At 38.5% G+C, this 23854-nt stretch overlaps 1 protein-coding gene across 2 annotated transcripts in view; it reads right to left on the reverse strand.

Moving 5' to 3' along the window:
- LOC105934904 (cholecystokinin receptor) overlaps window positions 1-23854 on the reverse strand; it is a 46108-nt gene that overhangs the window by 16427 nt on the left and 5827 nt on the right. The window contains exon 2 of one of the 2 annotated variants that reach the window (XM_012875083.3): window positions 6677-6928. In XM_012875083.3, the coding sequence (XP_012730537.2) occupies window positions 6677-6928 (252 nt within the window). Of the gene's footprint in view, window positions 1-6676; window positions 6932-23854 lie in introns of both variants that reach the window. The other variant, XM_036139186.1, reaches the window with a different exon arrangement.

Genomic DNA, 23854 nt, shown 5'->3' on the forward strand with positions numbered 1-23854 from the left:
TTAAATCAAAACATATCCATGTTTGACTGGCCAAGTCAACGTCTGCTAGACCTTAATCCAATTGAGAAATATGACAAGACTTGGTGGGTAAAAGAAAATTAGAGGTCAGAGATGCGCTATATCCAATCCGATTGACCCTGAGCTCTTTTTTTTAATTTACTTATTTATCTCTGGATATGTAAGGACATGATCCCAATGGCATCTGGCCTAAAAACTCTGCCAAGTCTGCAAGTTGAAATAACTATGGTGATCCCTGAATAAGGAAGCAGTCAAGAGGACTTTCTCTCACTGCAGATTTAAAAAAAACAACACAAAAAAACTCCTGAAAATCCATTTAGTGATTTTCTTCCAGTTGCAAAGTATTGCATTACTGGCTCTGGCCCATCCTATAAAATACCAATAAAATACAGTAAACACTGATGTTGTAACATCACATAATGAGCAATAGCTTGCAGGATACTAATTTTGTTTAAGTTCTACATTTCTTTCCACGAAAGCATTCTTTGTATTTAGAGTAGAACAGCTTGAATAGCACTCGCACAACATGATTCATCTCCATCTTCACGCATAGTTAACTTAAGCAGTTTCCAACAGTGTCTTCAGAAGTCAAGGCACTGAGATTAGGACATAAGTGGTTCTCATCACCCATTTGCATATATTATGTTGCTCTGGAAAAAGAACGGCAATTTTAGTTAAGTTTTTTGTTTTTATTTGTCAGTTAGATTATTTGCACACAAGAGGGCAGTACGGTGCGAGAAGCAATAGGTGTGGTTACCTTGCCTTCAGGTAGAGAGAGGTTTGATTATTGTCAGCCAGACATTTGTTTGCATCTACTTAGCCTCCCTTTGTTTGCTCAGTGTTTGGCAACCAGAGATGATTTTGGTACTTTATGAGTGCATCTTTTTATTTTCTATTTGTTTGATCTTATTTGTTTTTAGACAATACTGTATGCGTAACTATTTATCATATTAAGATGGATTTTAAAAATGTATTGTCAAATTCATAAGTTAATGTATTTAATAATTTAGTAGGATTATGATTTTTTTTACATTTAGTTTTGCTAAAGTAAGTGTTTAAATTGAATCTTTGTAACTCAGTTTTATTGTTAGGGTTATCAGCCTATTATCAATCAACCAAAGAAAATAAAAAGACAAACAGAGCATCCTCTGTTGTTTCCTCTAATCAAATCTTGGCAACGAGAAAATTACTAGACATGTATAACTCCACCACATTTCTCATACGTTAAGCAAATTCTTCTTGCAAAGTAGCTTTTTAAATTTGGGCCTTCAAAAATATTCATTAATACATAAAACAAACTCCATCAGTTCAAATGTGCGCTAATCCAGTCTATCAGAAAATATAATTAGAGACTTCTTGAAAACGATATGAATATACACGAAAATGACCACTTAGTGACTCTAAATGAATAGTACTGCAAGTATATATCAATGAAGCTTCCACAGTTGGAAAAGTGAATAAAAATAGTCAGTGGATGTGCAGCTACTCAATAGAGATTGAGCTCCTTTGCAATTTCATTGACGTCAGGAAATGCGTTACCTTCTTGATTACAGGAACTGCATCTATATGAAGTTTTATTATAGCAGGACAACAAAGATGACTTTGTTCTCTTTTCATTTTCTGCTAGAAGCAAGTCAGTCATTGCTAAAGGCAGTCTTGTATCTGGTTAGTTGGGGTGTTGAATGTCTATTTCCCTATAAACAATGACTATTGCAGGGTTAAACGAATAATATTTCCTTAGGAAAGCAAAGGGATATGTAATTTTCTTTAGTACAAAGTTGATTCAATGAACTCTAAAGCAGTTGGATAAAAATAATATTTATTTTGTATTGCGCAAACAATGAGATAAGCGGTATTTCTCATATAATAAGACATATAAATAATTCTACATGTCAAAACTACCACTGACGGGAATAATGCCAAACCTTCTGCAGAAAAAAATAGGGCATTTATTATGGATATTCCTACTCTCCAAATTCTGGACATCCGTGGTCATTTTTATAGCTTTATTTCAAGCTGATCAGTCCTTATTTTTAGTTAGCCCTAAAAAATATGGTAAAAATTAGATTTTTGACTTTTTGATATGAAAGACAGTGTCATAGTTTCCATATCAGTCCATTGTGGTTGATGGCACTCTTTGTTTATTTTCTATGTATGTGATATTTGCCATCACCGCTGCAGTTTAACTGCTTCGCCATGGCGGGTGAAGCAGTAATTCAATATGGTTGATATTCACATTTTCCTGGGGTGATGATACATCACCAGCTGCTGCATTATTAGATTTTGCAGCATCTCTATGACAGATTTAATGCCAACACATAGGATGGGGGAACAGAGTCACTGTGTGCATAAAGTAGTTGACTTTGGTCAGTGTTACACGTATTTACAAGCAGATACATCAAAACCTGGGTCATAATACCCAAAACTGGCATGGTTTCAAACCCAGTAACTGCATGCTCTCCCAGCAGTGGTCAGTGGGATTTGGGAAGCCATTTCTTTTTTCTTTTTAAATATAATATGGGAGTTCCATCCATCCATCCATTTTCCAAACCGCTTTATCCCTCATGGGGTCGCGGGGTTGCTGGTGCCTATCTCCAGCGTTCACCGGGCGAGAGGCGGGGTACACCCTGGACAGGTCGCCAGTCTGTCGCAGGGCAACACAGAGAGACAAACAGGACAAACAACCATTCATGCACACACTCACACCTAAGGACAATTTGGAGAAGCCAATATGGGAGTTCAAACTGCCAAATCTAATCTATCACAATGGGAAGGACTGGTTCCTTTTTTTAAGTTTTTAGGATGCCACACTGGCACTAATGGTGTAGATTTTCCTTCATCCAGGACATAAACAATCCTGAGTGCATAAGTAGAAGACAGCTGGACCACTTCTCTTATTTCCTAAAGACATTTTACCTCTTATCAAGAGGCTTTTTGGATTAATGGTGAAAATCTTCAAGAAATATAAAAAAAAGTTCAGTAGCCCTCTACTTCAGCACTTATGACCGCAATAGTACTGACTGTCTTATGTGAATCTGCATCACATGTTGATAAGCTTTATTAAGCCTGAAACAAAATGTAATTAAGGGTCAGAAAAGAAACCTAAAACTCTCATGTTTCATATATATCTTTATTTATTTTTTTCTTATTGTATTTTAATACAAAAATATACCAGTGACCAGGCAATTAGGTCTCGTTAAATACCCAGTTAGGGCTGGGAACTCACATAACAAAAGGGGATTGATCAATATTTACTGGCTTACTAGAAAAGCTGTTGCCATTATGACCTCTAAACCAAGTGGTGTGATTTAAAAGAATGGCAACACCTAGTAAAAGTATTCATCCCCTTAAACATTTCCATTATTTCTTAAAATTACAACCTGAAATTTATATTGGTTTTATTGGAATTTTATGACCTAGATAATGTATTAAATAAAGGGTCTTGCAAAAGTATTCAACCCCCTAAATAGGAGACTTCTGAAAGGTTTTGGTTGCATTTTATTTAGCAGAATCAGCCTAAAGGGGCATCAGACTTTTACTTTTATAAAAAAAACTTTGAAAACATTAATTTCACTTTCCATTTTATAATTAAGCACTATATAGTGTTTGTGTACCACATAAAACATGAAAAAAACATTGAGGTTTATAGTTTTAACATTAAAAAAAATGTGTATATATATAAATTAAAGAAGCAGGACTATTCTTTTACAGTATATTGATAATAATGTGTCAACGTGAGCTATATTCTAATGTTCTCTCTTTATTGCTGGAAATATTTAACCACACAGCTGATTTTTTTTTTCTTACAGCTGATTTTGTTCTGGAACTTGGAATTTCTTTGAGTGTTATTCCAAACATGTCGATTCATACATAATTATGATTGAAATTGCTTATGGCTGGGTCACTTTTAACCCCTGGCTGGAGGCAACTGAACCTACTTCTACAAGTTCTCATCCCAAGGTATTTTGCCATAGCTAAACTGCTTAAAATTCAGCTAGATCTGATATTAATTACTTTTCAAAGTACATTTGAGTAAAAAATATTCAGATATGAAGAGAAGGTTACAAGGTGAATATCTGGCTCACATTGAGTAAAAGACACATATAGGTGTGCTTTTTTTTTAAAAGAGATTTGAATCCAGGCTTTACCGCATGCATAGCTCAGTAACATAACGGGATCATAACTTCTTCTAAAAACAAATCCATCTAGCATATGATGACCATATTTTCTGTTGACTTAATAATGTGGCATAGCAAGTAAGTGTTATACTATTTTTAAGAAATTTTTGTCAATGATTTCAGAAAGTGAAGCTCATAAATATATGGATTACTTAGAAATACAGTTAAAATGTTCAAGCCTCTTGTAAGTTTCTTGTAATTTTGAAGATTGTCTTATAGACAATGAAAAGCCAAATTCATTCTATCACCAAATAAGAATGTTTCATAAGATTCATTAAAAACTATTAATCAAAAATGTCAGGCTTCCAAAATGTGTTAGCATTTCTATGCTCTCAGTACTTAGTTTGGCCTCCCGTTGCATGAATTACTGCATCAATGCAGCGTGGCACATAGCTTATCAGCTTGTGACTCTGCTTAGATGTAAAGGAAGCTCTCAGGTTGCTCTCATAGCGGCCTTCAGGTCATCTGTATTGTTGGGTCTTGTGTCTTCTCTTGTCCTAATGACAATACCTCATAGATTCTCTGTAGGATTCAGGTCAGGCAAGTTTGCTGGCCAATCAAATACAGTGACACCATGGTCATCAAACCAGCTTTTGGTACCTTAGGCAGTATGGACAGGTGTCAAGTTGTGCTTGAAAATTAAATCAGCATATCCATTAAGCTCATCAGCATAAGGAAGCAAGAAGTGCTCCAAAATTTCCTGGTATATAGATGTGTTCACTGTGGACTTTATAAAATCCAGTGGACCAAGACTAGCAGATAACGTGGCACCTCACGTTATCTGCTGTCATCCGAACTGGCGACCCTGTGCCGGCCTTTTAAGGCCAGTAATCTTAATTTCTCCTGGATGTTATGTAAACAAGATACTCTGCTCCCACTTTCTTTTACACCTGTGAGCTAGAACAGAGTGCTACTGAATTGCCTCATAACGTTCCATCACTATCAATGAATATGGCTGCAGGTCTATCTGGGACATTGTTAACAGACCTATACCAACACACACACGCACACAATTACACTAAGACACACATGCACACACACCATCATCGCTATGCTGCTTTCTTTGCTCTTGATTTCTGTCTTAGCTGTAGTGTCAAAAAGGTCAGATCAGAGACCTTAAGTTGTAGCGTTAACGATTTACTAAGTTTATTTTTATTACAATGAAACAAAAAAAGTCTAGTTAGTCTAGTTAATTGTAGCTCTTAGATAACTTGGACTACATAACTTCAGAAACCCCCTTGAATTTACTTATAATTATGAATAGAAACAATTAAGTACTGTGATTTTGTGCTTTCTGTATGTTTGTTAATATATGAATAGAAACAGTTAAGCTTTGAATGTTAGTGCTGAAGCTTATTCCAGTGAAACTAAAGAAGTCTAGTAAATGATTTACTTAGCTAACTCGTTTGTTAATGTCCTATGTAATATTTCCCTCTGTAATGTTTTTTTTTTCTGTTCATATTCAGCACTTTGAATCGTTTTGCAACTGAAAAGTGCTAACGTATATAATTAAACTTGCCTTGCTCAAACCATCACTAACTGTGGAAACTTCACTCTGGACTACAAGGTACATGGATTTTAAGCCTCTTCACTCTTCTTCCAGGCTCTGGAACATTGATTTCCAATTAAATGCAACCTTTACTTTCATCTGAAGAGAGGACTTTGAACTACTTAGCAACAGTCCACTTCTTTTTCTCCTTAGCCTAGGTAAGGATCTTCTGACGTAGCCTCTCATTCAGGAGTGGCTTGAATTGAGGACTGCAACATTTGTAGCCCCATGGGTAAGATACACCTTTGCATTGTAGGTCAGGATGAACTGACACTACCCTCAGTTCACTCTTTGGGATGCTACCACAAATTCTTGAAAATATTTCGCTAAACAATTCCCTTGAGGCTGTGGTCATCCCTGTTGCTGGTGCACCTTTTACTACCACATTTTTCCTTTCCACTCAGTTTTCTGAACATAGAACATGTTTGGAGGAAGCACTCTGTGAACAACAAGTTTCTCTAGCTTTGACCTTTTGTGGCTTACCTTCCTTGTCAAGATTTTTATTTCGAGTCTTCTGGACATTTGTCCAGTCAGCAGTCTTCCTTGTGTTCATCTAGTCTTCTGATTCAGGCTAAAATACCATTTAGAGGCTAAGAAAACCTTTGTGTGGGTTTTGAGTTAACCAGCTGATAAGGTGGGACACTTAGAGTTTCCCATCTGAAATGTTTAATTTTGGGGTTATCTGTAAACCACAATTATCAAACTTACAAGGACTAATAGCTTGAAATATTGCACTTTGTATTATAAATCTATGAGTCTCACTTTCTGAAATTAGTTACAAAAAATATTGTAATTTGTCCTAATATTGTAATTGTTTAAGTAACTATTCATTAAGCCAACATTTCTGTATTCGGGAGAAACCCCACCCACCCTTCAAATGGTAATGGTGCAGTCCAACAACTTCCTTTCTCTTAACCCTCTTGTTACTCACCCATGAGGTAGGTCACTATCTTGCACATCAATGCTCCAAAGATGAAGTCCTTGAGAATGCTGGGGATCAGGTTGAAAGGCATGCAGAATATGGCCATCATCAGGTCGCTCATGGCGAGTGACAACAGGAAGGCGTTGGTGACGGTGCGCATGCGGTCATTGAACGTGAGCACCACGATAATCAGCAGGTTGCCGATTACACTTGAGAAGAAGATGAGCGAGTAGAGCAGGATGCGGAGCGTGTGGTCTTCCCCTGCTTATAAAAAGAATACAGGATATTAGAGTGCAGGTCTTTATCCTAATGAAGAAATAATCTCCTATGTTGTATATGTTGAGCTACAACTTTTTGGATTGACCTGGTGAAGGAAGGTGTGTGTGTGTGTGTGTGTGTGTGTGTGTGTGTGTGTGTGTGTGTGTGTGTGTGTGTGTGTGTGTGTGTGTGTGTGTGTGTGTCTGTGTGTGTGTGTGTGTGTGATTATAGATATCCATTTCGTCCTCTTTGCATTTACTTGGGCGTTAATAGGAATAATATACCCTATATATTCTTGTGAGAATGCAAATCATCAGCTGCAAATATTTTATCTTAAACACAACTCATGGAAACGTCTCCAAAATGTTTGATCAAGAGTTCTAACAGGGACTATAGGACAGATCACATTTCCCTAGTAATAGTTTGCTTTTATTGGTTTCTCCATAATATAAAATCCTTCTTGTAACATTAAGCCCTGTGCTCAATCACATCTTGATGATTTCATGTAGTTTCACATTTTCCCAAGCAAGCACTTAGTTCCAAGGCTTGGGGTTTATTTGTGGGTTCCTGCCTTTTGAAAAACTAAAATGAAGAACAGAGCTTTCAGCATTCAGGCTCCACTCAGGGTGGACAGCTCCAGGTTGACAAGTAAGACAAATATTACATGGTGCTAATGACTCTGATTTGTCTCTGTGGTTATTATTGGTTCATTAAAGTGTAACTTACTCTTGAACTGGAGCTTTTCTCCTCCCACACCTAATATTTGAAAAATTAGCCTCTTTTATACCCCATAGCGGCAGAGCTGCTGTCGTCAGTTTTTCTTGGTGAGGTCACGATATCCTTTGAGCCAATACCAATACTGATTAGAAATGCTAATGAAGCACACTTGTTAAACACAGACAGCTTTAGAAACTAAAACAGGATTTTGACAAATGTGCAGTAAATTGTCAAAATAATGATTGGGACATGTAGACAGCACTATATATCAATTCATACAGTTTATTAGCAAAAAAGCAATTTGGGAGTGATTTACCCCTTAATGTACTGAGCAACTCTCTTTACTATAGTGTCTTTAAAGTCATATTAAGCTTTCTCTGCAGTTATGCTGCTATAGGCATAGGCTGCTGGAAGACATCAGGGTCTATTTACTCGATCTGCTGAGTTCTCCTACTGTTCTCAAATTTGCATTTGGTGTTACCTCAACGTTTAACTTTATGTTCTCTCTGTGTTTTCTCTCTTCATAGTAGGTACACTTGGTCTGGCATTTTGTTAGTTGTGACACCATCCAGGGGAGATAGATCATCCGATATTACCATAGAACATAGAAAGGATTCCTCCCTGTTAAAGGGGAGTTTTCCTCTCCACTGTCGCTTCGTGTATGCTCAGTATGAGGGATTGCTGCAAAGCATTCGACAGTGCAGATGGCTGTCTACTGAGGCTACCTGTTCTTTTAGGAGGAGTGAATGCTGCTTGTCAAGACTTGATGCAATCTGCTGGGTTTTCTTAGATGGAATTTTTTTGACCAACTGTCTGGATGATTTGATTGAATGGGACTTTGTAAAGTGTCTTGAGATGACATATGTTGTGAATTGTTGCTATATAAATAAAATTGAATTGCATAGAAACAGGTGCAAACTAATTAGCGTGTTCAAAACTGATCTTCATACCAGGTGCAAAGCAATTTGCATGTGTAAAATGAGTGAAACAGCTGTTGCAAACCTTTTAGTGTGTGTGCCTTCATGAATACTCAGATCACTGGAGATCGAAGCATGTTTTTTTTTGTAATAAATCATTTTGAGGCTTCCTTGGTTTGCTTTGACTACTAAGGCTGGTGCCTATCTCCAGCAGTCAAAAAAGTAATTTATTTTCCTAGAAAGTAAAATTGTTGATGTGGATTTGTTAAAAAAAGGTTTTACTAATCCCCTGTTGCCCAACAACTAAATGAAACTGGCTAATAAATCCCCATAATTTATTTCTTGAGAGTATCTGCATTGAACATACAGGCTAAAATAAAATACTTTAAAATCCAGAAGAATAGAAAGACCCACCACCACCATTACTATTGTCTAAATCTACATTTACTGTGCCATTCCCCAAAATAAAAGACCCTTTAGTTCACCAGAACATCAGTGTAATGTGCTTTTATAAAGTCATGAGGTAATAAATCAACTTAGGATGATGAAGAACATTTGACTCTTAATGTTGAAGCCATTTAGAAACTCTTCCAATCATGTTTTAGAATTGTTGAGAGCTGATTAATAACTGCAATTTGTGTTCTGTGGGAGCTCTGCAACAATAACTAAAAACAACCATTTACTGTCCTGACCTTTTCCAATTTATTTATTTATTTATTTGACTTAATCAATTTTATCATCAAGCCATTATTTTTAGTTAGTCTATTTGCTGTTTTCAAAGTTGGACACTAAGATGACCTCTCCCTTTGAATACAAAAAATTTAAAATACAAAAAAAAGGCAATCTGAGGTCTGAGGCAGAGGCAGCATTATGGATCATATCCTCTTGTTTTTTCCTATAAAGTCAATGTTATTTGCCTTCACATTGCAGCTTGCTTGGACACTCTTTCAAAAGGTTACCCACCAGGTAAGGTTATCCAGGGGGATTAGAGGTCCCCGTGTGCACCACATCCGCAGGACACCAAACACATCACACATATAAGCTGTAATCTTCACAGGCAGACAAGTAGTGGCATGTGCAAACACACAGAAATAAGGCCACAACATTTCCACGACAGCAGGTAAACTAACTTTGCAGAAATCTGCACCCTTCTCAAACGGCAAACCAAAATTAAGGCTATAACCTTCATTATTCTGTTACTTTTTTTATGAAAAGTGTTCATGTAATGAGAAAGACCTCACATTTGATTCAAAAACATTGCCTAAGGGCTGCAGTTATATTCAACTGCTATAGTTTAGTTTGGTCATTAAAGAAAAACTATGCTGTGTGTTACAAAGCACAGGCATAATTTGCACAAAACTTCTGCTTGCACATAGCATAAATAACAGTTCCTACCATCTCCACCGTATTAAACACTAAGCCTTGGATATTGTAAAGGACTTTTCAACTGTATCTGATACAATAGAGGCAGACTTTGCTCTATAAAAGGCATCAGTTGGGGTTAATCCATATTTCATTCACTGCTTGCAATCCTTCCTCGCTGACAGGCAGCAGCTGGTCAGCGATGATAACACCTACTCCCCTGTGATGGCAGCTACTTGTGGTGCTGCACAAAGACGTGTTAGCTCTCCACCACTGCTTGGCCTTTTCACTAATGACTCTGTAACCACAGTGCCAATCCATGACGTCATCAAATATTCTGACAGAACAGGCTTAATTGAACTGGTGATGAAGTGGAGGAGCAGGGACTTTATTTGAACAATGCATCTCATCTTGTCTGATGATGTGCTTGACATTATATATATATATATATATATATATATATATATATATATATATATATATATATATATATATATATATATATATATATATATATATATATATATATATAAACTTGAAATTAAGAAAATCTGGTATAAGTGAACATGTCCTTTTTTAGCTCAAAGACAACCGTTAAAAGCCACCAAAACCTACCAAAAAAACCAAGCTTACACATAGCCTCTAATTCACCTGCATTAGGGGTTTCAGCGATAAATGTTTTAGCTCGACAATTTCTTGTTGAGTCCAAGCTGTGTCTCTTCCAAAAGCAAACATGGCAGGCAGAAAAGAGATTTCTTAGTTACACTTGCCGTTAGCCACTCCTTTTGCTGAAACCAAGTCACAGAAAAACTCCGGGTTTGCTGGTCTTCCTTTTGCTGGATTTGAATATGCTTTGGTCTATGCACCCCTACCTATTCACCTCCAGAATTTCCTCAGAAGACTTTAAGGAAAGCAGGTGAGACAATACTGTAAATATTCCACCTTGTTTATGTTAATCTTGCTCACCATCGTACCTACTCAGTCTTCATCAAACCACATCCACATAGACTCCCGCTCGATGCATGTTATTATACGTCCGCCTTTATTGGCTAAATTGTGGCCTTCTGCTGACCCTGGACTGAACAAAATTAGTCCCAATGAGCTTCAAACTGAGGGGGCGTGGCGAGACGTCTGTGAATCATTCTGAACCAAGAAAGACATTGCATGAGCAGTGCTGTGAATAATTATGGAAATTATGGACAGACCCTGGGATTTTCCTAAGACTGTTTGGCACCAGTTTTGTTGTAAATTTGACAAAATGTGATAGCCTATATTTTTCATTTGTGTTTACTAGGTATTTTAGATTTTTTATTGTAAACAACATGGAGGGTTTAGCCCTGCTAGCGCACTTATACCAGCCGTCCCTGCGTACCGAATCAGAATCAGGATCATACAACATTAACACTAAACTGGTTTAAATGCTTTAAAAGAAAGCTGCACAATTATACAATTTTTAGGTCACTTTGAACCAAGTAACAAAATATAGATTAATAAATAATCTTTATTAGCAGACGTTATGTTCTTAGTCACATAAAAAATAACAAAGACAAAAATATAAAATATCATTAGATAAAAAAAAAATTAAAATCAATGCATACGCAGACTCTTAAGCCAGTGCCTCATCAGACTGGATGAGTACCGAGAACTGCAAGGTAAGGTTAGATTGTCATTGTCTGTAAAGATCTGTCCTAAGTTAATGCAAATTTTGAGTATTAAAACTGTTTTGATGTTTCTTGTTAGTTTTATTTTTCTTCTTTTTGTTTTTGTCAAGGAAAGTAAGTGTTTAGGTTTCTGCTTACATCTTTTGATTTTGTATTATTTTTGTAATTGCTGAGAAGCTGATTTACAATTGATTTTAAATGTTAATTTGAACAAATTAAGTCATATCACATTTTGTTAATGTGTCATTACCCCTTGTGCAGCTGTATGTGTGTCTGAGTGTTACTTTACAACTTATTAACAAGATTCTATGAAGCATTTAGTCATTTCATGTTTCTTTTTTTCCCTCCTTATTTTCTTTTTGCCTGTCTAAATGTGGCAGTTTAAAGAGGTTTACCCTAATTAGGCTATCATAAAACAATGCTTCTATCAAATTAGGGCACTGTATGATTTATGGTAATTTGTGACCAACATTTTGTTATTTTAAAATGTAATTCATAACAGAACATACAGTAAACAACCTAAATATTTTTCCAATAGCTTGTGCTAACAACACTAAGCCTGTACCTAACCAGTATCGATTTGCAGTAATCATCGGAGATATACATATAGTACATGTCTTTTGCTTAGCTGGCTGGGGAGCATCATCTGAACTCCACGTATCTGCCTGATTGTCAGAGAGCTGTTTCATGTTCAGATACAGTTAAGTGAAAAGTTATACCACTAGTAAATTAAATTTCAATTTAGTTAAGTGTATTTAGCACCAATTTACAGCACGTGTGGTCTTGTAACTTTACCAAAAAAAAGCCAGTTTAATTCAATTATACAGGCAGATTCCAAGTTAGTTAAATATATACCAATTGATCATTGTTAATAAACAATCTAGTCATGGTCAGTTTCTGTTTGAAATTAGTTAAAAATAATTTTATCTAAAGAAACCCAGCATATTGCATCAACTTGCAGTATTCACTCCTCCTGGATGAGCGTGAAGCAACAGTGGACAGTAGCTTGCAATGTGTCATAGACGTTGCACCAATCCTTCTTATCCAGCATGCATGTAAGCGACAGTGGAGAGGAAAACACCTTTTTAACAGAAACTGGTCAACTTCCAGCAAACCCAGGCTCAGTGTGACCTACCACCTGTCACGATCAGCTGAGGATTTGAGAAGACACGGCAAACACACAAAAATAACACACCAGGAATACTTTCAATGTGACAGAAAAGTAAAAGGGTAAAGGCAGTACTAGCTCCTTTAGTGGCTTTATGTTCAGGCATGAAAAAACAGATAAATTGACCAAAACATTTAACTGATTAATGTAGTTTCAGTAAATAAATTGTAAAAATTGAGACTAAATATTTTTGTATCACTTGCAGGCTTAGCGAGGGATTTAGGATCTGCCAGATGAGGACCGGTCAGAAAAAAGTCAGCAAGTCAGTCTTTTGCTGTCTCTTTCATCTCTCTCTCTCTCTCTCTCTCTCTCTCTCTCTCTCTCTCTCTCTCTCTCTCTCTCTCTCTCTCTCTCTCTCCCAACACACCAACACACACACACACACACATCTACTGACATGTGGCTTCACCATCTGTCACGCAAGCTCCTCTGCAAATATAAAGCACTAATGTGATGGCTGTGCTGCTGAGAGAACATCAAGGTTACTCCACTGAAGCAGGCACAGCAATGGCAGCAAATTTAAATGTTTAATTTGATTTTTGTGTGTCTGTGCAGGGCTGTGCGCACACATCTGTGGGTGTGTTTAATGAAAACATACATACACATGATTGGCAAAAGAAAGAGAGCAACAGTCTGTTTCTGTTGTGTCACTCTTCCTCCAGCCTAATGAAATATGTTATACAGGCTTCTGATTAATCAAAGCCAATTAGTTTTTCCTGAGTGCTCTGTGACAACTCCCTCAGCACTTTTATCCGTTCCTTCAGGCCAAAATTCCTCAAAGCTATTTCTGGAATCATTGGTGTAGAGTGGAGGCATCATTGTTTACCTTGCTTGCTAATCATCACACTGGATAATATAATTCAGTTCAGCTCATTTTATTTAGATAGCAACAATTGACCAAAAAGCTACTTTGGTGGACCCCAGAGATAAAGTCAACACATTCAATTTTGCATACATATAGCGTAATCAAATGATTTAGCTTTTTAAGTAGAGCACTGGAATACATTTCATCCATACCATAAGAAAATTAACTGGTTACTTGTTACTTGGATACATAGTTTAATGCAGTGCAGAGTTTCGTTTCCACATTGTGAAGATGTTATAGAAAGGAAGGAAGGAAGGAAGGAAGGAAGGAAGGAAGGAAGGAAGGAAGGAAGGAAGGAAGGAAGGTTCATATATATATATATATATATATATATATATATATATATATATATATATAAACATAATAAAACAAAATTGTATCTATTTGGAGGATATCACTGTAGGATTACTTGTTTAAGACATGGAGATCAAATAGTAATTGGGAAGGGAGCAGCAGCAGTCACAACAGCAGAAGGACTTACAGAACCAATCGCAGTCATACCTTGGTGAACAATGTCTATGTGTTCAGGCTTCATGACAACCATCTGCTGTATAGATGTATGGGGGCAATCTCTGCTTTAGGTCAGTTTGCAAATTCTTGTGCCCATTTTGTACCCTTGGGTTTCTATTTTGTTCCTTCCTACTTCCATTTTTACACATACAAAGTTTTAGACCCATGTACCTAAAACTAATAAGTTAGTTTATTTTTCTAAACATTGAATTATTTAAATGAATGTACCATATCTTAATTTATTGATGCTCTGATATAGGCTGCTTCTAGAGAGCCTAAGACCGGGTAATAAATTACAAAGTATTCATGTTTTATGTGTCTGGAAGGTAAACCAGGTGAAAGTACAGTTTGAAGATGGAAAATGACACAAAAAAATAGATTAAGTGGATTATTTAAAATATAATTTACATTTCGAATGTTCCTCAAATGATCAATAGTGGAAGTGATTGCTTGTACAGCTTAATAATCCTGCTAAGACACAATTTTGTATTTACCGTCATGGGTTCATGAAAGTGACAATGCCTGACAAAAAAATACCATGAAACCCAGTATTATAAGAAGATTTTTAATTTTTAGTTCTTAAACTTTTGACCAACCAAAGAATAGCCTGTTTGAATGTTAATGCTATTTTCAGTAACTTACCCACACTATTTTTTTATATTTTTTTATTTTGAAGCTGTACTTACAGCCTGGTTCTGATCCATCAAGCACAAATGCAAATTGTCGGTATTATATCAGGGGCTTAAGATTTTTATCAGGATTTTATGCAGTTCTCTGCAAAGCTGTATGATTAGTTTGTTGGGTAGAGTATGAACTGTATGTTAAAATTTAAGACATCTTGTCTAAAAAGAGACTTTGTGAACTGTAAATGTACCTTTAGGTGCAAAGAGCTCAGTGACAAATATCACAGTGCAGGGAAATAGGGAAGAACTTGCCTAATGTTTAACCACATATTCAAACTGGGAAAAAATAATACAGCTTGCACACTCTGACTACAGAGTGAATCAGTTTGAAAGTAAAAGGATTAGACAGAAGAAGCTTTTTGAGTAGATGACCAGTGGTCCTGTTTGACTGATCATCACATCAAGACCTTGTACATGTTTCATAGGCCCCATTTACATTTAGCCTGTTAAACCAATCCATGCCGAGTTCAGACCAAGATTGAATCAGTTAACCATGCCGAGCTTGGTTGTTACGACCATTAACACATCATGCTAGCACGGTTCCGCGGCTCCTATTGACGTGGATTGAAGGAGGTAATTAAGCAAATAAAAATGGGGCCCGTAACATTCAGGCAGTTATGTCTCATTGTAATTGTGATATTTTGTTGTTTGCGGATAGTCAGGCGAAGAAGGCAACCTTTGGTAAATTTACTTGACAGAGTCGGCTTTTGGGAAGTGGATAAAACATATGATAGTCTAATCAGGGCTTACAGATGCAGGAAACAACGACAGACGTTGAGCTCATCACACTGCTAAGCAGAATCATCACTGGAAATCGTGTGGCACGGTAGGGAAGCTAATATTTTTATGATTGTCTGAAATTTCATGATTAAGGAGGCTTATCAACTGTTGCTCTCATCAGTTGTTCACGTTTTATTATATATTTTTCGGTTTTAATTAAGTCTCCCTTATTTTTGTTGTGCTTACAGAACTGTGTAGTCAGCTGACTGTAAGGAGATGACGCAGTCTGCTCATGCGCTCTTTGCTATCAGAGAGCCGAGCCACTGATGAACCATGCCGAACCTTACTATTGAACCAGTACTAGTTCGGTTCGGTTGTGTCTGGCACGGTGCAGTTCAGTTGCGTTCCATTTAGACTCTGATTAAGCCTCTTCCATTCTGCCTGTCACCTCTGAAGAAAGTAAGTCATCTTCCATTACTGTCTGGTTACTAGCCTGCTCCTGTAGCGGATCTCTCTCATTGCTTCAGCTATTCATAGATGTTTTAATATCCAACACCTTGTCAGTGGGCCACATAATCATGAGGAAGTCTGCTGATGTCTTCTTCTTGCGGGATGGCTCCACTGATGGAAGCCTCATCCCTCCTGTTTTTTTTGCATTTTATTGTGTATTTATTCTGCCCTCTGCTATCCGTAGGTAATCCTGTTCACCAGAGAGGAACTCCCAAACATCTGATAGACCTCTCTAAGCATATTTTCTCCACATTCCATCGACTAGGGGTGGGTATTGCCAAAGAAGTCACGATTCGATTCGTATCACGATTCACATGCCACGATCCGATTCTATCACGATGCATCACGATACTTGAATTATCGTGATGCATTGCGATATTTTCACTGAACACTGTTATAAAAAAAAAAAATGCAGCCATTACCAGTGGCTGACTGGCTGTGTATGATCTGGATAGTGTCTTCAATTGATACATAACTGAAAGCAACTGAATTCACACATAGCTGCATTTACTGAAACGACTTTTGGAGGTATTGCCATGAAAACAAATATTACTATTACTGGACTGGACACACTGACAAAAAGTGCTCAGGATTTATAAAACTTAAAATAACAAAATAAGGCTAATCAGTGCCGTTTAGATGGCCTCAGCGGTCCTTTAAACCAATGAAGTTGTATTCCACTTGTTTTTTCCAGATGTTCGCCAACCATTCATGCAATAGCGTACTGCGAGTGAGCTATTTTTAGAAACGTAACGTCACATCACGTGGTACGCAGTAGGGCAAGCTTGCATAGTCCGCCGCTGTTTCGCTGTAAATGAGACGTGCGTTACCCTTGGTTTTACTCGGTAAACGACTGCTTTTTCCAAATCTAAAACCATGGTTTTTAAACATTGTTGCTATGGAACGTGCAACAGCGACTCGAGTTACGCTGATCGGCCGCATATGAAGGATGTTTTCTTCAAGACTGCCAAGGAGAAATGTGTGCGCTGGGTTCACCGGTGCGGTCAGCCTACACAACAGTTCAACCCGGAAAAAGTTACCAAATTCACCTACATATGTAGCAAGCATTTTGTCGGAGGAAAGGGCCCAACCGAAGAACATCCTGACCCAATTCCAGCGACATCAAGTAGTGAACAGGTAAGAGTATTTTGGTGGCCGACATGTTAATATTGAAGCGCCTGCTACCATGATAGCATATAGGCTATCATGGTAGCAGGCGCTAACATGATACCCTGCTACCAGGATAGCTTACTCAAAAACATTTCAAATAAGACAAACATTAAACATATACCGATCCCTGGACGGACGCCATGACCGCCGCGCAGGAAAAAAAAAACAAAGCTTACCGTTCGATCAAGTCGGCCCGTTTTCCGTTTTTTTAAGCCCTCGACACTCAAGCCATCGTTTGAGCTGAAGGTTGGTGTGTTCTTCGACAGTGCAACCAGTAATCCGTGCGCCTGGGACATCGTCTTGGGAAAGTTTAACGGCTGTAAAGTCGGTCATATCGCCGGTTCTGTTGCGCGTGTTGCTACGGGCGATCTCTACCTGTATGTCCTACGTAAGCGGCAAAAGGGGCGTTGCTCTTGAGACGGTGACGTCACGTGCGCGGTACGCTATTGTATTTATTAATTTTTTTAAATTAATAATCGATACTTGCCGTCAAGAATCGATGCAGTAGATCGCGAAAATTAGAATCGCGATGCATCGTCATGACGATTATTTTGCACACCCCTACCATCGACCCCAACTTCATAAAGATCTTGGTTGGTGGGGCAGCAGCGCTCTATGGACATTATCAGAGAAGTCGGCAAGAAAAATAGGCAGGAGAGACAGCAAAATTAGCCACCTTGCTAATGTCCATTTCCTGGCTAAAAAATGTACAAAGTGTATCTTTTCAACTTTTAACTTCCTACCGCCCCTTTGTTTCATTGAAACCTGGCTCAGTAAGCACACAAATACATCGCTCTCCAGATGCCAAATCTCCCTCGGCTTTGAGTGGCCCACAGGGCAGAGCTCTCTGGGGTAAAAATGTATGTGGAATATGCTTTTACATAAACAAAAGTTGGTGTGCAAATATCAAAGTGCTGCAGAAGACATGCAGTCTTCTGCAAAAACTGGGGTCGTTTTTATAGACGGTAGAACTTTTTATTCACCAAATAAGTTCTGTTCATTTGTTCTGGTTGGTGTTTTTAATCCGCCACAAGCAACATCCAGAGATGATCACAGATGTGGAGAAAAAACACCTTGACTCTCTCGTCATTGTTCATGTGATTTTAAAGGTCCAAACCTCTCTGATGAACTCCCTTAATAAAGATAGCATATCATGTGTCCCACCATGGATAAAACACTGTTATACAGCTTTAAAAGATGCATACCTGGCAGTTCCCAGTTTAGTTGCTTCATCTCATCCCAACTTATAGAGGCAGAAACTTAAAGTCTCTAAGCCTGTAAGACTGTTAAGAAGGGGAGTGATGGGATGAATGATAGAAGATGTTGCATGTCTGCTTTGATTGTACAAATTGAAGTGTTTTGGAAGGTCATCCAGTGACCTGAATGAGCTTGCTGAAACTTTCACTTCATATACGAGTTTGTCATGCATGTCCAGAGATAGACCTTTCCCATATACAACAACAACAACAACAACAACAAAAAACATGTGAATTCCAAATCTGAGGAACCTGCATAGGAATAAGGAACAGGCTTAAAGCAGTGGAGACCAGGACCTGCAGAAGCAGGCTAGGAACAAGATCACCAATGAGATAAAGGCAGCTAAGAGAAACTACAACGAAAAGGTAAAACATGGCTTTTTATCTAACTACCATACTACAGCATGGAATGCTTTGAGAAACATCAAGGCCTACAGGAAACCGTCACCCCACCATGAGCAGAATCCTCATCTGGCAGATGACCTTAAAAGCTTCTACTGCAGGTCTGTAAAGCAGCCCTTCACACCTCCTTCTGCTCTGACACTAAAGCTGTGACACTAAAAGCTCACCAATGACCAACTCTATGCAGCAACCACCACCCACAGACTCCTACGTAGATCTGAGATCCCTGAGGAAGATATTAATAGACTCTTTCAGACTCAAAAGAGCAGAGAAGTTCCAGGACCTGACAATGACCAATTGGCTCTCATCTTCTCTCAGATCTTCAACAAAACTCTGAAGATATGTGAGGTTACCCTCTGTTTCAAATTCTCCACTTTCATCCCAGTACCCAAGAAAAGCACATTCACTGGGTTGAATGACTACAGGTCTTTAGCATTGACGTCTGTGGTCATAAAATATTTTGAGCGACTGGTGTTTAAGCATTTGTAGGACATTATTGGCCCCCTACTGGACACCCTGCAGTTTGCTTACTGGGAAAACAACTCAGCAGATGGCATTGTCAGCCTGGGACTACACTTTATCCTGTGCCACCTTGGCTACACAAGTATGCCAGGATCTTGTTTGGGGACTTAAACCTGGCCTTCAGTACCATCAACCCAGATATCCCCTACCAGAAGCTCCTCCAGATAGCAGCAACAGACAGACTATTGCAGGTGTTCTGGGGAGTATTCTCTCCCACACATGAACCATCAGCAGTAAAACTCTTCAAGGATGTGTTTTCTCACCACTCCTCTTCACTCTGTACATAAATGACTGTGCCTCAGCGAACCCATATTTGAAACTCCTGAAGTTTGTGGTATATGGTAAAATGTAAATGGCTTGTACTTGTATAGTGCTTTAACTAGTTTGATGACCTCCAAAGCACTTCACACTACAGTTTAGTCATTCACACCCTGACGGTGGTGAGCTATGTTAGTAGCTACAGCTGCCCTGGGGTAGACTGACAGAGGCAAGGCTGCCATGCAGTGGTGCCACTGGGCCCTCTGACCACCACCAGCAGGCAATGCAGGTGAAGGTGCCCAAGGACACAATGACAGAGACAGTCAGAGCAAGGGATCAAACCAGCAACCCACCAATTGCAAGACGAACCCCCTAACCTCTGTGCCACCGTCACCCCTAAATGGTGGTAGAAGACACCACTGTCATTGGCCTGATCCAGTTAGAAATTACAGGTATTATTAGCAACTTTTTCACTTATTCTTTGAAAAATTATTATCATTTCTAATATGAAACCAGTCACCTCAGTTGCTAAATGCACCGCCTTTCAGTTTTGACCATGTTTCTACAGCTCAGTGTTTTGATTCACTGTCAAATTGCTCATAATTGTCCTTGAGATGTGTCAGAATGCAGCTTTCAGCCAAAATTTCTTACAAACTCATTGTACTCTTCTTGGCAAGCCGAATGGAGTGGGTAACACAAACAATAGGGAAGACAAAGACTTGAGTTGTAGCAGAAAAATGGCTCAGGGACAAAGAAAATCTGAAAAGAGTCAATAGCTCTGACATGTATGAAAAAATATAGAAAAATATACAGTATTATGAAGTATTAGAAAAATGACTTGTTTATAAATGCATAACAATAGATTTGAGCAATTTATCATCACCTGTGGCAGACAACTGGCAGACACATCGTTTATGTGAAGAGCCAAAGGGGTAGACATTTAAAGGCTACGAGATTTCTTAATATTACTCTGACAAGATGTGTGAAAATATTAAAGCTCAATATTGTGGTTCTCCATGATAAATTACGTTTCTTGTCAGGTTATTGCAAGGGCATTTCAATTACTTATGCTGAGGGGAATAAGTATAACTAGATATATTCCATGTTCTTGTGTAAATAGGATTATTAAATTTATTCCAAATATGACGTGCGACTACAGCTGAATAACAGACGCGCTATTAGTTTAAGAATGATTCATTTACTGAAAACATTTCAGCCAATACAGTTGAATTTCATGAAACAAAATCTCTTTTCTGATAAGATTAAATTTCAATTACATTTTATTTATATAGTGCCAATTCACAACACGTCATCTCAAGGCACTTCACAAAGTCAGTTCAATCAAACCATACATGTTACTTAACAGCAAGTCAGTTGTTTTTATCTAACCCTATCTTCTGCATCTTTTTCTCTTACACCAAGTACCTTCATGTCCTCCTTGGTCTTCCTCTAGGTCTCCTACCAGGCAGATCCAGTCTCAGTATCCCTTTGCTATACATGTCCAAACCATCTAAGTCTGGCCTTTCTGACTTTATCTAGTAAAAATCCCTAACAATCTAACATGAGTCGTTCCTCTGATGTGTCACTCCTGACCCTATCCATCCTCATCTCTCCCAAAGAGAACTTCTCTCTCTGCTGCCTCCAGCTCTGCCTCCTACCTCTTCCTAAGTTCCACTGTCTCTAAACCATCCAACATGGCTGGTCTCACCACAATCTTTTTTAACTTACCTTTCATTTTCACTGATACTCTTTTTGTCACACAACCCACCTGACACTTTTCTAAACCTATTCCAATCTGTTTGGACATGTTTCTTCACCTCTTTTCCACACTCACTGTTGCTCTTGCCTGTTGACCGTAAGTACTTAAAATCATCCACCTTCTTTATCTCTGCTCCATGTAACCTGATGGCTCCACTTTGGTCTTTGTCATTGGTAAACAGGCAGGGAAAATAGTCAAACTCCGCTGGTGGGAGTTTGTAGAGCACAGTGCAGCACTCTCGTGGAAAAAATATAGAATGTGGGATTTGCTTCAATATTAAAGAAGATACTCAGATGTTACACTGTTACAGAAATCATGCTCACAGTCACTCTTAAACACTTTTTTTGACTGAGGGACTTCGTTTTTATGCTGGTCAGTGCTTATATTCCCCCACCCTGCATATCTGAGTATCTCATGATCGTTCTGTGTGATTTATCACCGCAAAGCACTCCAATGGCCTAACCAGATACAGACAGCATGTTAATTGCCCAGAAGACAAAACACACTGGACCACTGTTACACTGTTTCAAAGGATGCTTACTTCCAACCATTGTCTACTTCACCTCATTCCAACCTACATGTTGAAATTGAAAATCTCAAAGCCTGTGGTTTGTACCATTAAGAAATGGACAGGTGAGTCTTTGAAGCTTCAGCTTCTGACCTAAATCAACTCACTGATGTACTGACGTCATACATCAGCTTCATACTACTGGTAGTGCCTATTTGCACTCTCTAGTTTCTCAGGGAATGTCTGGCTAAACACAGCTATGCGGATTGCACTATTCTGTAAGTTAAAGGTCTAAATTATTGCTCTGCATTTACTGCGGTCAAGAGTGTTTCAACGATGGAGCATTCGGGTGATAGAACAAAACAGTGATTTATATCATTCGTAAAGGGACTGCTATTGGACCTTTTGGACTCAGATATGGTTGTTATTAGACCTTAAAGACTAATTGTATGCTTTAAGCTTCCCGGGACGCTTAAAGCTTCTCGGGAAGCTTAAAGTCTGTGGATTTTTTGTTGTGTCTGCATGTTATTCTGTGTGCATCCTGAGCCGGTGTGTGTCTAATCAAAAAGCTTACTGTGGTAATATATAGTGACAATAAAGATTATTGATTCTTTATCAGCTTCTGTGAGGAAATGTGCATGATGACTAAGTCCAGCCACATTTTTAACAACAATAAACCATGGGTTTTCTCACATCTGAGGCAATTGCATTGCAACAAAGAAGAAGCTTTCCACAGTGGAGACCTGTGTTGTGCAATTACACATGTTTTGAAGTTATTTAATGTTTATCAAATATCTTTCGGTCTGCCATGTATTGTCCGGTCTCCTGCAGTCTCATATTATGGCTATCAGATACCGCTGATTTTATATGTCTTCTGACTGAACTCCAACCCCTGGCCCTGCATAAGCAGACCTGAAAGACGCTGACAAAGGAGATCAAGCTAGCAAAAGACATTTCAGTGAGAAAATAAAAAAAACTGTTTCTCCACATACAACACTTCTTCAGTGTGGAGGAGCCTGAAATCCCTAACAATGATTTACGATCATAATGAGTCCACCTGTGTGTGATATGATCTCAGTACAAATGCAGCTGCTCTGTGACGGCCTCAAATGCTGGTTAAGGGAATACTGGGGAGCAAACAGCATTGTGAGCCCAAGGAACACACCAGACTGGTCAGGGATAAAGTTGTAGAAAATTTTGAAGCAGGATTAGGCTATAATAAGATCTTCCAAACATTTAACGGAGCACAGTTCAATCCATCACCCAGAAATAGAAAGAGTATGGCACAATCGTAAACCTTGCAAGACAAGGTTGTCCACCTAAACTTGATCAAAGATGCAGGCAAGAGGCCCATGGTGACTCTGGACCAACTGCAGAGATCCACGGCTCAGGTGGGGGAATCTGTCCACAGGACAACAATTAGTCATGCACTGCACAAAAGGGTTTTTTATCGAAGAGTTGTAAAAAGAAAGCCATTGTTAAAAGAAAACCATAAGAAGTCTCGTTTGCAGTTTGCCAGAAGCCATATTAGGGACACAGCAAACATGTGGAAGAAGGTGTTTGGTCAGACGAGACCATATTTGAATTTTTTGGCCAAAATGCAAAACTCTGTGTGGCAGAGAACTAAGACTGCACATCTCTCTGAACACACCATCCCCACTGTCAAATATGGTGGTGGCAGCATCATGCTCTGGGGATGCTTCTTGTCAGCAGGGACAAGGAAGATAGTCAGAGATGATGGGAAGATGGTTGGAGCCAAATAAGAAAACCTGTTGGAGTCTGCAAAAGACTTCAGACTGGGGGTGGAGGTTCACCTTCCAGGGCCACGATGGAATGGTTTCAAACAAAACATATTTGTGTGTTAGTATATCCCAGTCAAAGTCCAGACCTAAACCCAATTGAGAATATGTGGCAAAATCGTAAAACTGCTCTTCACAAACA

The sequence above is a fragment of the Fundulus heteroclitus genome, chromosome 7 (assembly GCF_011125445.2).
Source record: "Fundulus heteroclitus isolate FHET01 chromosome 7, MU-UCD_Fhet_4.1, whole genome shotgun sequence".
NCBI classification, from domain to species: domain Eukaryota; kingdom Metazoa; phylum Chordata; class Actinopteri; order Cyprinodontiformes; family Fundulidae; genus Fundulus; species Fundulus heteroclitus.